At 42.8% G+C, this 17212-nt stretch overlaps 1 protein-coding gene across 4 annotated transcripts in view; it reads right to left on the reverse strand.

The window, feature by feature from the left end:
• The window catches only part of pxna (paxillin a), a 44524-nt gene that overhangs the window by 12357 nt on the left and 14955 nt on the right, over positions 1 to 17212 (reverse strand). For 2 of the 4 annotated variants that reach the window (XM_021320548.2, XM_036124637.1), the window contains exons 2-7: positions 4181 to 4350; positions 3975 to 4036; positions 3302 to 3447; positions 2903 to 3095; positions 2665 to 2812; positions 189 to 1559 (exon numbers count right to left, since the gene is read on the reverse strand). In XM_021320548.2, the coding sequence (XP_021176223.2) occupies positions 189 to 1559; positions 2665 to 2812; positions 2903 to 3095; positions 3302 to 3447; positions 3975 to 4036; positions 4181 to 4350 (2090 nt within the window). Of the gene's footprint in view, positions 1 to 188; positions 1560 to 2664; positions 2813 to 2902; positions 3096 to 3301; positions 3448 to 3974; positions 4037 to 4180; positions 4351 to 8025; positions 8110 to 17212 lie in introns of those variants that run through there. The other 2 variants (XM_021320549.2, XM_012870695.3) reach the window with 2 other exon arrangements.

Consider the following 17212-nt stretch of genomic DNA (forward strand, 5'->3'; position numbering starts at 1 on the left):
ACCGTTTCACAACTCCCTTAACACCAAAACAAACGGCTCACCCAAAATAAGCTTTTTCTCCGCGCGTATGGATAGAAAGTTTTTGGGTATGTAGCAGAATTGTTGAAAAAAAAAAAAAATCACACGAGCTCTAAAATCCTCAACAGTTTCGCGACGGCAGCTTATTTTGGGAGAGCTGAGATGCCTACTTGACCAGATGCGGACAGTCGATCAACAGCGGAAGGCTGCTGCATTGGCAGGTCCAGCGTTGCGTCTGGCGTCCCGGGACAGGAGGAGGGGGTGAAGCACTCATCCATCCAGCTGGACTCAGTCATGGGTGTCAAGGTTCCCTCTCTGCTAAATTCAGGGTATATTCCATCTTCCTCCTCCCAGGATTTGTCTTCATCACCACAGACAGGAGGCTGGTTCTCAGTCAGGCGACTAGAATCAGGAGCGAGGATTTTATCTAAGGTGTCATCCAGCAGAGGTTCACGGCATGGCCACGCTAAGTCCAAGACCTCTCCTGTGTTTTCTGGGGAATATGGGGTGTTCATTGGTACAGTAGCAAGAGAGACTGGAGAAGCTCTGGGGCTACTGGTGCCTGAGGTAGTTAATGTTTTTCTAAAGACTTGGGGACTGCTCCTAGGAGCCCAAGTTTCACTCTTAGGAACCGTTACTGGACCTGAAAGCCTTGGGAGTGTGACCGGGGAGGAAGTTCTAGGGATTGTTTCAGAACCAGAGCTCTTGGACAAGACTAGAGTAGTGGAGTTATGGGGAAGAGTCAGAGGACTTGCAGTCTTTGGAACTGGACTGGAAAGAAATGGAATAGTTACAGGACTAGAACTCCGTCCAGCTGTGTCAGGACTAGCACTCCTCGGGAGAGACAGGGGGCTCGAGAGGGCAGGGATGGTGAGTGGACTTGCACTTTTTGGAACTGGACTTGAAAGTCTTGGAACAGGTGTGGGACTAGATGTCCTTGGAACTGCTTCCAGAGGAGTGGGCGCTATCACCGGGCTTTCACTCTTTGCAACTACTTGCGGACTAAGACTTTTAGAGACCCAGCTTTTAGATTTCACGTCGACAGGACTGGGGCTTTTTGCTTTGCTGAGACTAGGGATTTTAGATTCGGTAACTGGACTCTTGGGCACAACAGCTGGACTTGAGCTCCTTGTAGCATTATCATTACATGGAAAATCTTTTGTTATCAAAGTATGAGCAGGACTGCAGACTTCAGTTTGGGCTGAAGGCTTCAAAGCACCGGAGACACTTAAGCTCTCTAAATGTGAGACCTCAGACGTGACGGTCCCACCATAATCTTTCTGTTGGAGTTGAGAATACTGAAGGCTCTTAGAGGATTTCATTATCACAGTTGAACCACATGAAGACGTAGAGACTGAGTAACCATCCTCGTCTATGTGAAGTTCCAATGAAAGAGGTGTAGAAGAAGGGGAAGCAGAGCCCAAAGTGAGAGTAGTATCCTGAGGCGTTACAGATGGGTCTGCTACAGCCAGGGGAACCGGTGATCCAGCACCCAAAAAAGGGTCCCCAGACTCCTGGTTGACAGACAACTGAGAGCCGGACTGAGTCGGGAACAGTGACGTAACGAAGGTGATGAACAAACAACGACAACAGACAGTGATGGAGAAAGAAAAACAAGGCCAAGACAATAGGGAATGAGTTGAAGGGAAAGAACATCAAGGAACAGAAGGTATTTATGAAATTATAAAATGCATCCAAACACAAATCTAAATAAAAATGCATTTGAAGCCTTTATAGTTTACTGCACCTCCTTTTTACACATGACCTCAGACATACAAAGGTCACATACTTAAAGTGCGGTCACTTTACAAACTGTAGCTCTGGTTGTCTATTTAGTCATTGTCCTGTTGAAAAGTGAACATCCACCCAATCTTGAGTCGTTTTTAGCCTCTACGGCCTGGGCGGCCATGTCTTTGTAGGTTAGCTACTGTGCCATGCTCTATCCATTCATGAATGACACAATGAACAGTGGCAATCTGACAAAATGTAGAAACAAGCTCAAGGAGGTGTGAATGTTTTAGCAGAGGCACTGCAAAATGGGAACTAAAAGTAAGTGCAATTTTCTTGAAATTAGTATATTTTTCCTTGATTTGAACAGCTAAATAAGACCATTTGCCAATGGAATGAGTATTTTTACCCCTAAAATAAGATAATTAGACATCCTGCACTTAAAATAAGAACAATTCATCTCCATCATATTATTTCAAGTGCAAAAAATCTTATTCCATTGGCAAATCATCTTATTTATCTGCTCAAATTAAGGAAAAATACACTCCTTTCAAGAAAATTTTACTTACTTTGAGTTCCCTTGTTGCAAACTAAAAGTTAAACTTGTTGGTATCAAACCTATAGACTATAACCATGGCTCTGAATGGTAACTGTGCCTCTGCACAGTTTAATAAAGGCAGGGCTGTCTTATATGGCTTTAAAGTTAACTGCTGATAACAGAAAAGCTCTACCTTTGTAAAACTTTACACCTGCGTGTCAGCAGAGCAAATGAAGACACACAAACAGTATAACCCATTTATTTTATACAATTAGCATGAACGAACCCAAGCCCAGGAACCCCAAAGCTAAAAATACCTCTCCGTCAATAAGTGTGAACAGCTCAACCAGCCAGTCTGCCCACCTATGAACCCCACTCACATTGCTTTGGACTTTGAAGTCAGACAGGGAAGCCATGAGTTCATCCAGCTCTCGTGTGGCAGAGGACGCAGACATTCGGGCTTGCTGTGGAGACAGGGTCCCCGCATGTCCATCACTGGGCTCATCTGAGACCACCAAGGCTGTGGGACTAAAACAGGAGAATACAAAAAAATCAACCAGTTGGCTCATTTTTGTCGTGAACCATGATAAATTATTGCCCGTGCGTCTTTCCTCTTACATGGGTGTGGGCACAGAGCTTTCCAGCTCATCCAGAAGGCTCTCCACACTCGGCCGTGCCTCCTCTGTTCCCCGAGCCGCCGCGACGCGCTTCTGGTTCTCCAGGGCAGATGGAGGAGCTTTACCTGCAGCGGAGAACCCATTCTCCTGGATGTGGCGGATGGCGCTGCTCGAAGGCAGCGGTGGAGGTACTTCTGTAAAAAAAAAAAAAAAAAAAAAAAAAGAGACAAAAATTCGATCTCTTGTGCACATACCAAGCTAAATGGCCTTTGACCTCAAACAGGACATGAGAGAACTGACAAAACACATCATAGGAAAAGAGATCACCCAACCAGAAAAAACAGAAGCGCTAAATTTAAACGGTGACATATCTGCCCCTTCAGAGAAACTGTAAAAGCACCTTCTGTGGGGAAGGCGGGGGTGCTCTGCTGGACGGCGTTGAGCTCCAGCAGCAGGCGGTCCAGCTCTGACAGGTTGCTGCCCAGTAGTGAGTTCATGGCACCCGGTGACGACGACGACTCTCTGTTCTTCTGCTTGTTCGGGAAACTGGGCCATGTTGGCAACAAAGGCACATTGTTTAAGCACCTACACTTCTTTGAAAATCCTGATTTCTTTCTTCTTTCATGCACTGCGAAAACGGAACTTAAAATAAGTAAAATGTTCTTAAAATTAATGCATTTGTTCTTGATTTGAGCAGGTAAATAAGGTAATTTGCCAATGGAATAAGATTTTTGCACTTAAAACAGGAACAACTCATCTCCATCATCTTATTTCAAGTGCAGGATGTCTAATTGTCTTATATTAGGGGTCAAAATACTCATTCAATTGGCAAATAATCTTATTTACCTGCTCAAATCAAGTATTAATACACTAACTTTAAGAACATTTTACTTATTTTTAGATCTGTTTTTGCAGTGTGGAGTTTCTAACTTGGTGCTTTGTCAAAAGTTAAAAACAGCTTCTTCATGATTGGGGGAAATGTCTACCTGTACAATAGAGTCTCTGTATTAGCTTTTTGTGCCTAAAGAGCTACTATAACCCCTTGCTTATCAACCTGTAAACATGTATCTAACCTGTAAACGTGGTCCTCTTGAGCGACGTGTTGGTTTGGACTTTTCTGAGCTGAGCCAAAGGACTGAAAAATAGGCTTAAAGTCAGTTTGAACAATTCGGCAATTACTTTACTAAATAACAGGGAAGTCGTGCAATTTCCTTTACCAAAGTAATCTGCAATCAAACAGCCTTGTGCACAATGACACGAACGGTCTGCTTTCAGTTACCTCGGATTCATCTAGTCCATTCAAACTCTCTGGCAGGACTTGAGATGGAGAGCAGATGTCTTGCTGGTTCTGATCCGAAGCAGGGATGGAGTAAGCGGCCTCGTCAGACAGGAAGAGGGGGTGTTTGGAAATGTGGGATGTTGTGGACTCGAGGTCCGCCAGCAAAGCATCTGTAAGAGGAAATCATCACAGAACACAGTTAACGTTGAGCTTTCTAATAAGGTCATTTCAATACTGATCTTAACTTTTATAGTAATTTATCTGATGAGATGTTGAGGTTTTTTGTAGATGCTCTGATGGCAGGAAATAAAGCAACTTATTTTGCTGAATTTTGCAAACAAACCACAAACATGTACATCGTTATCTTTTAGGTTGCCATTAAAATGGGAAACTAGAAGAATTTTCATCAATATTAACACTAGAGATTAACAGAAAATCAGCCAGTGACTAAAAACTGTCAATTTGCAGCTTGAGCGGAGCCATGGCAGACAGAAAAACAGCAAATTCAATCTTTTTTGCTAACACAATGTACCACATCTAAGCACAACCATTTAGCACTGACCACAAAGCTCATTGGTGTGGAAATTGTTACTAAAGGAAGGAGACTCAAAGGTTAACCATTTCTAGTATCAATGTTTGTATATAAGAAAACTATTTTCTGTGACGTAGAGACATGTCTGTGGTTTATTCAGGCTACAAGGAAGAGAGAGAGAGAGAGAGAGAGAGAGAGAGAGAGAGAGAGAGAGAGAGCAAGACGTTCAGCAGATAACAAGAAGGCTTAAATTTTCCATTTGCGCTTTCAACCTCTGCCATGAAACAAGCTGGATTTGGAAATGTTGGCAGCCTTTTTGAAAGTCTCATAGTTTTGGTAAAAATCAAGATTTTATCAAGAGTACACCGAGAGACTGCTGTTCAGTTATGCTAACTGTGCTAATTGCTAACACAAGATGCTGAAGAGAGTTTAAAATCTCAGTTATGTAATATTTTTTTCTTAGTATAAAATAAAAACCAAAGTCAAATCCTGTTTTAAAGTGAACGCTCTAATGACTACTCATGTCAGGACAGTTAGAAAGAAATATATTGATCACTTTTAATTTCACATCTTATAGCACCTAAAGACAAACTGAACATGGCTAGAAATCAGTAACTGCAGAACAAAGCTTTACAAAAACTGTAGATCAGAAATTATCAACAAATACAACACTTTTGCAGTTTTAATAGAAGCCATCTGGAGATCAGCACCAAAACGAAATGGTTCTTTCTTGTTCCCTTTCTGAACTCCCCCAAGGTAAAAAAAACAAACAAACAAAACCAACAACAATCCTTAATGCAAGTAGATAGATGAGCATAATCACTATAAAAAACAACAACTTCCTCTTTTTGAGTTAACAGGAACTAAAACTACACGGTCCCACTCCACCGTAACTACGTCCACTCCATCCTGTACTCGTTGTGAGCAATGTTCAACTCATCACGCATGCAGCCTGCACACCATCGCCGAGTGATTACTGCTCCTTTCGCAATCTGTCAAAAGCCCATGTGTGCTGACATCAGAGGATCTCGAGCTGTAAAAGTTGAATCATGCAGGCTGTCACAGCCACTCCTTTGGTTACTCAGTGGCCCTTCCCTGGAAACAGGGTTTCAACTCCAAGAGCACCGGTCCAAAAGTGTGACCATGCAAGGATTTCCCCGTCTACAAGCTCGATCACCGCCCAGGCTATTTTGTATTTGGAGAGGAACATGAGCTAAAGAGCGGCGGTAAAAGCACATTCAACAAAGAGCACAGGGTGTTTTAGTGCAAACTAAACTGAGTCAGTTTCTCTCGACAAATCTTAAGTGTTAAAAATCAACAACGGTAAGTTTTTCTTCATGCTTCTAGAGTGAAAGAGTCTAAATAAAATTATTAATCAAGTTGTGCACAATATTCTTAGCCCAGCCCTGTCCTGAAGTTACAACAGTGGAGAGTTAGAAACCCAGCATCTGAAGTTAAACCACAGGTGAGTCGTACCTTAGAAAAAAGGCAAATCTGTGTAGGGAAGAGGCGGAGAACAGATGGCAACAGAGAAAGAAGCAGCTAAGCAGAGTTTACAGTATGCCAGGCAGGATCTAACTCTCTGAGCTCTACCTTCAGGCTGAAGGAAAAGGAGGGGGGGGGGAGCAGGAGCGAGGGTCACGGCTGAGAGGAGAAGGGGTTTTAAAATAAAAAGGCAAAGAGTTAAGGGTTTGTCCCTCTGCTGCTACATGGGCTCTAAAGCAAGAAACACTACTTACACAAAAAAAGAAGCACCAAAGGCGGTCTCCGGTCGGCCCGAGGAATCCAAAATAAGGTGAAAAGAAGGAAGGCGAGCTCTTATCAGGGCAGGCACGTCCAACTGAGGGAGTGGTATCACAACGGTGTACGAGGAGTATAATCAGCTCCTCCTTCTGTGCCTTAGCTCAGGCTCTGACTAGGTTTTAATAGTTCACGCGCTCAGCCTGTATTTAGCCTCTGAATAACATCATAGTATCATGATGTTGTAACCTCCGCCAAGTTTGTAAGCCCTACCGAACCTGAAAACGAGCGGCAGGTAACGCCTGCCGCCGGTGCCGTAGTAACTCTGTTGTGCAGACAGAGCGGAGACACGGCACAAGCCGAGCCACATTCAGTCGGGCTTTGCCGTATTTATCATGGCTGACATGCCAGCTGACTGGGTGTCACCGCAGAGAGAGCCTGCTGAGGGTGAGCTCCTCTCAGTTTCATTACGGACACAGCACAGCGGCTCTGTTTGCTCCAGGGAAAGGCCCGCTAACCTGCATCAAGCTTTAATAAGTTACAGGTTCAAAAGATGCCCGGAGGACTAAGACGTGTCTACAGCTTATCCAGGCTGTGGGGAAGTGAGAGACAGCCAGACCTTTTATGGAAGAGCTTTTATCCTATTGAGCTTTCAAACTGTTTGTTACCAATATCGAAATATATTAAGGTTTTAATAAGTAGCCGTCTTAAAACCGTAAAAATACTGCCCGAAGAAAGTGCTGGAGTCAGTCTTTCCCACCTGTTGGTGCACACTGCAGGTCAGCTGGCTGAAAGAAAACCACTATAAGGTTTCCGTTTCTAAATTCTATCATTTTTCCAGACTGAATTTTGAAGCTTTTTCAGTCCGTTTAGATGACATTAAGGATTAACACATATTAACCTATTAACATATTAATCATTACTTGTGGTAAATTTCCCTACATATTATGAAACAGCGGCTTCCGATTCAGCAGTGCGGCAATCAGCCTTCATTGTTGCGCCACATAATACGCTGTAGTTAACAGAGCTGCTCTTTGATGGTGGTGGAAAATGTTTTCTTTGTCTTGGACTAATTCTACGTTCAATCCTGACAACTGTATGAACACACAAATGTGATAAAAACAAAGAGGCTATTTAATACCCACCTTGGTGTAAAAGGTTAGCTCACAGTCTGTCTTATGATTTGGACAAATTTTGATTATTTAAAATTTTGAATCTGAGTTTGATTCGCCTAAAAATCACTGTTTCTCAGTGCTAAAGGTAAAGATTGTCATCTGAATATATATTTATGTTAAAAGCCCTTGATTTTTCTGAAATGCTGATAAAAATAAATGACAATTAAATCTAAACTTCTAAAAGGTTTCACCCCCGTTCACAGACAGGTGGACAGAGCTAGCACAGCGCAGAACTCCTGCTGCACCAGAAGAGGAACAAGACAGTTTTCCTGCGTTCAAACCTTTGAGGCTTCCTATAAAACATCTCATGAGGTAGCCGACTATTTAGAAATGGCATAAAGCATACACGGAAAAGAGAAATGACAGACGCATTATACGTAACAGCGTTTCACACTTACACGGGACGCAGAATCCGATTTGATCCCACAACTTCGCTGAAAACTGTCTTGAATAAATGGCGAGGACGTGTTTCTGATGCGAGAGTAAAGTTTGACTGCAGCTGGCCGAGACCTCTGTCAACAGATGTTAGGCCAGATGGTTTACACAAGAGATGTTAATCAACTTAGCTGTGCAGCTGGACCAGATTTCACCCTGGTAACAGGGATCCTAGCTGCTCTAACAAAGTAAAATAATGTCACAGGCAAATATGAAGCCCGGGGCTACACACAACACAGCATTTAGGAGTGGTCTCTGCGATAGTCGTCGTTTCAACATCTGAGAGGTCTGCCAGAAAAAAGTGACATATTAAATGAAAAAAAAAAAAAAAGCAGCATTTTAACCTGAAAAACATGGATTTAGTACTGATCAGAACACCGTACCCCGTAGGTTGTGTAAAGTTCTAGCTCTGGGCTGCTTTTCTTTCCAACACAAAAGTACACTCGGCAAGCTGCAACCCATCCACAAACCAGGCAAGAGCACAGAGGTGTGTCAGCTTCCTCTGCCAAGTAAACATACCATGACACACAGACCCTGGAGCAAAGCAGAAGCTCGGTCCCCAGTGGCCAATACTGGAACTGCAATAACATGAAACATGAGAGCCAAGTATTAAAATGAACCACTGGTGTTACATCTCACAAAGTGACGAAAAAAACCCCAACTTTGTCCTTTTATTGTCTGAGCTCCTCGAGCTAACCTTCAATAAATCTATCCTAAATCAAAGAATAGTATATCAGACTTTAAGACACATTAAGGGTGGCAAATCTGTTGCTTGTACTATGTGGTAACTCAGACTCAGTCATACTTTAATAATCCCAGGGGGAAATTAATTTTGTTACATGCTCAAGAATACACACATTTATATATATATATATATATATATATATATATATATATATATATATATATATATATATATATATATATATAGATATATATAGATATATAGATAGATATATAGATATATAGATAGATATATAGATAGATAGATAGATAGATAGATAGATAGATAGATAGATAGATAGATAGATAGATAGATAGATAGAGAGAGAATGCATAAGTGACAGTTAGGGGGTGGGTGGGATGGGGGTGTTAGAATAAAAGACATCCTATTGAGCAGCATCCACAATTATTGGCAATTAGACAGCACTTAGTCTTCAATAACGTTTCACAAAGATTAAAGCACACAGAGCGAAGGATCAAAGATCCTTCTCTCTTCTCTTCAGGATGTCGAGGTTCATGTTGTGTCTGGGGAAGGATTTCTTTGTCGAGTTGCTCAATGTTTTGGATTGTAAACCTGATTTTGATTTAAAATATCTTAGTTTTTTAAAAAGTTCCACGGTGACATGTACTCTGTCCAGGTTCTTAGGATATTTGGAAGAAAAACAGGCCCACGGCCCCTTGATATTGGACATGTGAGTCTTTTCAAAACATCAATTCTTTGTTTCAGGCCAGACCCACATGGAGTGTTTGTTGGCAAGAAGCTTAATCTTAGTCTCATCTGACCAAAGCGCACGTTCCACTTAATTTCCCAGTGAGCTTCATGTGTTGTGACTTGTGACGGTAGAACAGAGATGATTTATTTTTTCTTCTGGCAACCAGTTGGTATGAAGATAGCATCTAATGATTGTTATAGAGATTTAATGTCCCTGTTTGCTATTTTGCAATGAGATTCAGACATTTTTTTTTACATCTCTTACTGCCCTCTTTACTGTGTGTTGTCAAATAAACTTGATTAAAACGATTTAGTTATTGCCTTGACTGTAGATATGGATGAATATAGGGGGCTAGGTGCTTTACACTTCTGACTTGCTGCTCAGACTTTGATTTAAACCAATCGAATAATAAAGCATAAAAATACTGCTATATACATTTCTCAGTATGCATTTCACATTCATTAGAAACGTGTTTATTTTCTTTTACCATTACCTCAGAATTGCTTTTCGATGGAAATAAAATACCTAGTAATTACTCAGCAATTCAACTGAATGGTTCAAAAACAGTGCCTTGCAAAAGTATTCACTGCCCTGTTGGCATTTGTCATGTTTTGTTGCCTCACAACCTGGAATTAAAATGGATTGTTTGAGAGTTTGACCCATATAAAAATGAATAAATAGTTCCCTTTATAGTGGGAACTATATATATGTGACGGTGCTCCAGGGGAACGTCAAAGATTCAGACCTTTTTTAATAACCCCACCCTGACTTGTACTTCTGAACAACTTTGTCCCTGACATGCTTGGTGAACTCCTTGGTTTTCATAGTGTGGTTCCTCTTGTTTAGTGGTGCTGCAGCCTCTGGAGACTTTCAGAAAAGGTCTCTTTATACTGACAGAACGTCTGACACTTAGACTGCATACAGGTGAGACTTTCAAAGGTAATTGGTTGCACCAGAACTTTTTAAGGCATTAAAAATGCTAATTTTCTGTTTCAATTTTTGTTGCATGTTTTTTTCTCATTTCACTTCACCAACTTTTGTACATTTCCATCTCATAAATTAAGATTAAAAATCATTCAAATTACAGGTTGGAATGTAACAAAATAGGTGATAAGCCAAGGGGGATAAAGAGTCTCGCAAGGCACTGAAATGACTGTAATCCAGAGAGTCTAAGATACATGCGTCAACGTTGGACAAGGAAAGAAAGAAAGCAGATGAAGAGACTATTCTTCTAGTGGTCGCACTGATCATGTCTTCATGTGTCAGCAAAAGACGTAAAATATTTAGACAATGCTGCTAATAAAAATGCTGGGAAGCTGTTTAGGCCATGTATTCATAATGGTTTGCCTGTCTTGTTAAAGACTGCCTCACTTGCTCCTACTAAAGTAACTTCTCGGGATCTTTAAAAATCTCAAGACATGAAAATCAAATATTTATTGCCATCTACATCATTAGATAATATACAGCACGATTCCCGTTATTTTGAATCAAACTTAGAGAAACGAGCCAGAGGAGAAGGGTTAAAGAGCAACATGTGGCTAATTTTGTTTCTTCTCTATTGATTCACCAGTCTCATTCTGATGAATAATTGTCTCTCAGTTTCACATTGTTATTGAACGCATTTATGCTCTCAGATTATTCTCTTCTTGCCTCGCCCTGATGGATCCTTGCTGCTCATCTGATATCTGGACACCAATACTTGCTCTGATCTCCGAGTACTGATTCACGCCTGAACCCTCTGCTAAGAATACGTCCATCTGCCTCAGGGTGAATGACCCAGAGGCGGGTTTCCACCCGCACAGCTACGACTGCTGATCCTTATCTACAAATTAAAACCTGTTGAAATATCAATAAGCATATATCTTTATGGTGCGGGTTCCTGCATTGTAGATGGATTTCTAGGTCCTCCGCGTAAATCCTTCTGGTTTCTATAAGAAAGAAATCCCTCTGGCATGTTCTCTTGCTTTGCTTATCTTAAAGAGCGAGAAATTAGCCTCTCCTCCATGTCACTCACCAGGGGAAACAGCAGGAACTCATGGATTAAGGATTAAAAAAAAGTTTAAACAAATAAAAATACTTCCGCGGCAATTAGCATGCTAGCTAGGAAGTGCTAGCATGCTAATTTTGGCAGCCATGATTTTATTGTAAATGTTTTTTTTTCCAGTCATACTGACTAAACAACGCGTTTCACACTGGAGCTCCGTCCACACACGTTCATAGACCGATGCAGAGGTCGGTGGACAGCTTGGGCTACATTGACATGTGACAGTAAGAAGCTGCAATTGAACCCACAACTACCCAACCCACTGAGCCACAGCCAACCCCTGAAGGCGACTAAATTATAGGCTGGATTATAAACAATTACCTTCACTTACATGCACCCAAATAAAGGGATATACTTTTAAATGTATATTTCAGCTAGACTAGACCTCTGCAATAAAGGATGAATCCATTCCAAGGCTTTTACACGTTTTTAACCTCAGTCGTCCATACTAATTTGCAGCTAATGAACGTAGAAAAGTAAAAGCTAACGCCCATCTGAGTTCAAACAGTGAGGGGTAGCGGCGGGAGTGAACAGATGAAGACTAAGAGGAAAAGATAACAACTGAAGCTCGGATGGGCATGTGTGTGCGTGGCGCTCGCAGACCGAATCCTCAAAAGGCCAAAATGTGGGTTGGAACAGATTAAGGAGTCTCCCTTCCTCCCAGATGAATGATGTGCGTTTTAATTACACGAAAACTGCCTCGCGTGGGGCTTATTATAGGAGAGAGAGAGAGAGAGAGAGAGAAAAAAAAAGTGATGAGATGAAAAGAAGGAGTGGGACGAGCGCAGCGGCTGAAAATGACAGGAATGGGAGGAGGTCGAAGGGAAGGAGGGAAAGGAAGCCATCTGAAGTATTTGAAGCACGTTAATAGCGAAGGCCGAGGCTGATGTTAGATCAGCAGCGTCCGGGTCGCTGCCGTTCGCGGTCAAACAACTCAAAACACGGATGAAACCAAAACATAACTCTACTGGCGAGGGTCTGGAAATCAACAGGAGCATCTCAACAGGAAACGCAGCTGCCTGAGCTGATCTCTGCACTCACTGCAAGATCCACCATCACTGCTGACCACGCCACGGAGTAAATCAAGGCTGTTTGCCCCTCGGCGCACTCAGTCCCGTTCATTTCACTCTACTGGAAGAGACTTGTGTCAGGGAGAATGTACTATAACCAAACATGGGACTTCACAGCCTGCAGGGGGTGGTGTTTAGTTACATCTGGCACAACGCTCACCTCTTCTTGCTCTTCCTCTTGGGGCTGATAGAGGTAAACAAAAAAAAGCCTTTATCTGTTGGGTTTGAGATGCCTTCTCTGATAAATGCCTCAACTCCACCGTGGTACTGCAGGGCTGCACATTAGCTGGGCGAGGCTGTCTGGAAAACACATTCATCCATGTTTTCCTGACCCCCCCCTACATCGCCCTGCTCCCAATTCCTCTCATTTCTTCCCTCTGATGCGTTTGATGTTTTGCAAGGTGCGCGGCGGCTGATATGAATTCCTGACGTGCCGCAGCCCGTCTTCCACATAGCAGGGAGAGAGTGAAAAAAAAAAAGAAAATGCGCACATCAGCCGCGCAAGAAGCTCTGATAAGGAGACAGGAAAGGAGACGCAATAGCCGGACAGAAAAAATGTCACAAAGATGTCACATTTAAAAAAATTGTCAAAACAATATCTTGTGCAGGCTCTGAAATTCGACTCGACGGCTCCCTCTGCGTTCTGCTGTGAAAGAATCGGCCTTTCGATGCAACACAAGCCGACCGAGCATCAGAAAAGTGCAAGATTCTAGTCTTCGCCGTGTCAAAAGGGAGGTACACCCCCCCCCCAACCACGACCAGCTGGGCTGAAAGCTCATCTAAAACAATTCAGCTGGCCTCCAGTGTGCCTGCAGCGGAAGCACAGGCACGCCAAGGTGCAACAGAGAGCCGCGGCACAGGTGGCACACACCGGAGACGGGCCGCGGCATCTGGACCAGCTATAAATACTTCCCCCACCTGACCCTGACCGCAGGGACAACAGACCTACGCTGGATGATTTATGAGCATCCCAGCAGCAGCGGGGGCCAACGCAGACCACCCAACCAGGCAGCCCGGCGCTGCGTCCTCTTACAGCACCGTGTCACACACTTCTGCCACTTCTGCTCCCTTCAGGCCGGGTCTGAGGGCGACGGCTGTTCACGCTCACGGCTGGCGAATTAGCGCTCTCACGCCTTGCACTTCCGCTTTGCCTCCGCCCGACCACGTTACTGATGTCTAACGCTAGCAAAGTTTCACAACTTGTAGGTGTCTACATTTTATCGCCCCCCCCCCCCACCCCACCACTCTGACACCCATGAATGAAACCGAACGTGAATAACTGTTCCATTTCTTTAGTAAGATCCAGCTGTTCTGGGAAGACTGCAGAGGTTGGTTAGAGAACAAGGAGCATCATGAAGACCGAGGGACACCGCAGACAGGTCGGATAAAAGAAGCTGTGGAGACGTTTAAAGCGCGGCTGGGTTAGAACCGCGGGTCCCTGTGGTTTGAACATCTCACAGAGCTCTGTTCACAGCATTATCCAGAAATGGAAAGTGTTTTCTGAGTTTCACATAGGTTGATTTTAAATGTCGACTGACTGGTTGATTCTAATGACAGCTGTTCGTCTGACGGACGGGGGTCCAACATTTCGTAGCATTGTGTTTTTTTTTTTTTTTACTTTCATGCCGCGAATGACAATAAACTAACTGAATAAAAACATGGTGAGACGACGGAACAAGTGCATATCTAAGAGAAGCCGCTCACATTAACTATGGATGTGCAGCCTGCGGCTCTCCGAGGCTTCCCCCGGCGGCCCTTTGAGACTTCAAAGCTAAAGTCCACACCTGTGTCTTGTTATATTTATAAAGATGAAAAAAAGGCCAGAATTGGCATTTGAGCTTTTAATGCTATATTTGCATAGCAGCAACACGATGGCACTAGTGATGCAAGTGGTTTGTTTACTTTTATTTGGTTACGTTCTTTTTTTTTTTATGAAGCAGAAAAAAAATACTATATTTTTCTTCAATTTCCATAAATCTGAAATGTGGCATTTGCAAAACTGTCTTTTGGTAAACATCTGATGTTTTTTTCTTCATTTTAAAACCTTCATTAAATATACGGTTGTGGTTCTTTAAGCATAGAACAGCTACATTTATTTTATCCAAATAAAACCTGATGAGCTTTTTTTTGGGTTCAAACAAATATTATTTAAGAAAAGAACAAATAGGACTCTTTAAGTTGTAAAGAGACAATTAATCAGAGAACCAGCCAAGGGGTCTATGGTAACTCTGGAGGAGCTGCACAGATCCACAGCTCAGGCAGGAGAATCTCTCCATTCTGTTGAAAGACCATTATTGATCGGGCACAAATCTGGCCATTATGGAAGACTGACAGGCAGGACTGTTATCAACAAAGGAAAGCAATAAAAAGTCACATTTTAAGCCTGCAACAAAGCATTTGGTGCTAACGCAAAACTTGGAAGAATGTGCTCTGGTCAGATTAGACCAAAGTGTAACCTTTTGGCCTAAATGTGACGTGGAACGTAAAACTAATATCGCACATTGCATTAAGCACACCGTTGTCATGTGAAACATGGTGGTGGCAGCATGGTGCTGTGGGAATGCTTTTCCTTCAGCTGGGACAGGGCAGTTAGTCAAAGTTGATGGTATGGTTGACAAAGCTAAATACAGAAACATCCATTAGGAAATCCTGTTTGTGGCTGAGCTTCACCCTCTAACAACCCTAAATATACAGCCACAGCTTCAAGAGAGTGCTTTGGATCAGAGCAGGTTTTTGGGTTGGAACGGCCTAGTCAAAGTCCAGACCGAAATCCAACTGAGGATCCGCGGCAATAGCTAAAAATCTTTGTTCACAGATGTTCTCCAACAGCGGTTCCTGACCCCGGTAGTCGGGGACGCGCCTCTGCTCCAGCTCACCAGATTAAAATGATTGCATGACTTCCATCTGTGAGCCATCGAGTGCCGCAGAAGCCTCTTAATCATCCATTGGCGGAAGGAGACACCCAAAGCATGCAGGACAGGGCTACATGAGGACCAGGGCTGGGAAGCACTGCTCTACATCCAACACGACAGAGTTGGAGCCATTATGCAAAGAAGAATGGGCAAAAGTTCATACATGATTTTCAAAACCGGGCATAACACTATTATTTGCTGCTGGTCTGTCACGTAAAGTCCAAACAAGTCCATGGAGCTTTGTGAATGTAACACGACAAGTTAAAGAAGTATGAATACTCTTCTATGGCGCCCCTTTTTCTTGTGTTTGACTGTTTTACACTGCGTTGATGGAAATGGAAGTGGTTTAATCCTATATGTGAGACACGCAGCCGTTTAGCGACTTGGTTGTTCATAGACGATCTGAATTGGCCCAAGCGAGCATCGCTCAGCAGCACTTTGAGCTCCGTGATGCTTTATAGCAGCTTTTAGCATATTGATCAGCAGCTCCTCCAGGGCCTGTTGCTCAAACGTTGCTTGTGAGGCAAACTGCGCACACATCATGCAGCATGCAGATTCCCAAGCAGCTGTCCCTCAGGTTCAACTGGGGGGGAAAAAATGCTTGACAAAACAAGCATCAGATTTGAAACATTCAAGGAAACAGGGACTTACAATTTTACAAAAATATATTAAATCTGCTTTTAAATGTTCTCTAAAAGGAGGGCAGCACAGCGGCACAGTCAGGTTCTGCTGCCTGGGGTCTTTCTGCATGGAGGTTGCATGTTCTCCCCGTGCGTGCCTGGGTTCCCCTCCAGGTACTCCGGTTTCCTCCCACGGTCCAAACAACATGGCGGTTCATTTAATTGGTATCCCCAAATTGCCCTTAGGCTCGTGTGCCTGGCTGGTTGTTTGTCCCGAGGCTGAGGCAGATCTAATGTAGCACAGGAAATCAGATGAGCCACGAGAAGAGCAGCCAGTTAATGGGCGCTCTGCTTCTGCTCTTTGTCAGAGTTTTTTTTCAGAACACAATTCACTTCCTCCTTTGTTTTGCCGTGTATTTTAAGCCTTCTTCAGAATTGAGTTTCTGCGAGCTGCGAGGTTTCAGCTTCACATACGAGTACAACGGGTTGTTGAATTTCACACTGAAAGGCAAGCAAGTTAGCTGTTTTGATGCGGATTCTGCTGTAGTTTTACACTTTTTTCTATTACTTCTATACAATATAACAGGGGTTCCCAAACCTTTCAGCCTGCGACCCACAAAATATCAAAACCACAGACTGGTGAGTGGGTGGGAGGGATTTTTTTTCCTTTTTTGGGGGGAAATTACAAGAATAAATAAAATAGCTTTTTTCTAAGGACTCTTAGAAAAAAAGTGCAGCCTTCACGGAGAAGCAGCATTTAGTTCCTATGCTCCACTTATCTGGAACAAACTTCCAGAAAACTGTAAAAATGCTGAAAGCCTAAGTTCCTTTAAATCAAGACTAAAAACACATTTGTTTAGGACTGCATTCGACTGCACTAGTTAAATAGTCGAATGCATTTTTTTTATATATATATAATCCAACTGCATTTTCCTACTTGCTTTTTTTCTGCTTTATTTCCTGTATTTTAATCATGTAAAGCACTTTGCATTGTCTGTGTACTGAATTGGGCTATATAAATAAATTTGCCTTGCCTTGCCTTGCCTTCCTCCTGCTTTAAAAAAATAG

The sequence above is a fragment of the Fundulus heteroclitus genome, chromosome 20 (assembly GCF_011125445.2).
Source record: "Fundulus heteroclitus isolate FHET01 chromosome 20, MU-UCD_Fhet_4.1, whole genome shotgun sequence".
Taxonomy (NCBI): Eukaryota; Metazoa; Chordata; class Actinopteri; order Cyprinodontiformes; family Fundulidae; genus Fundulus; species Fundulus heteroclitus.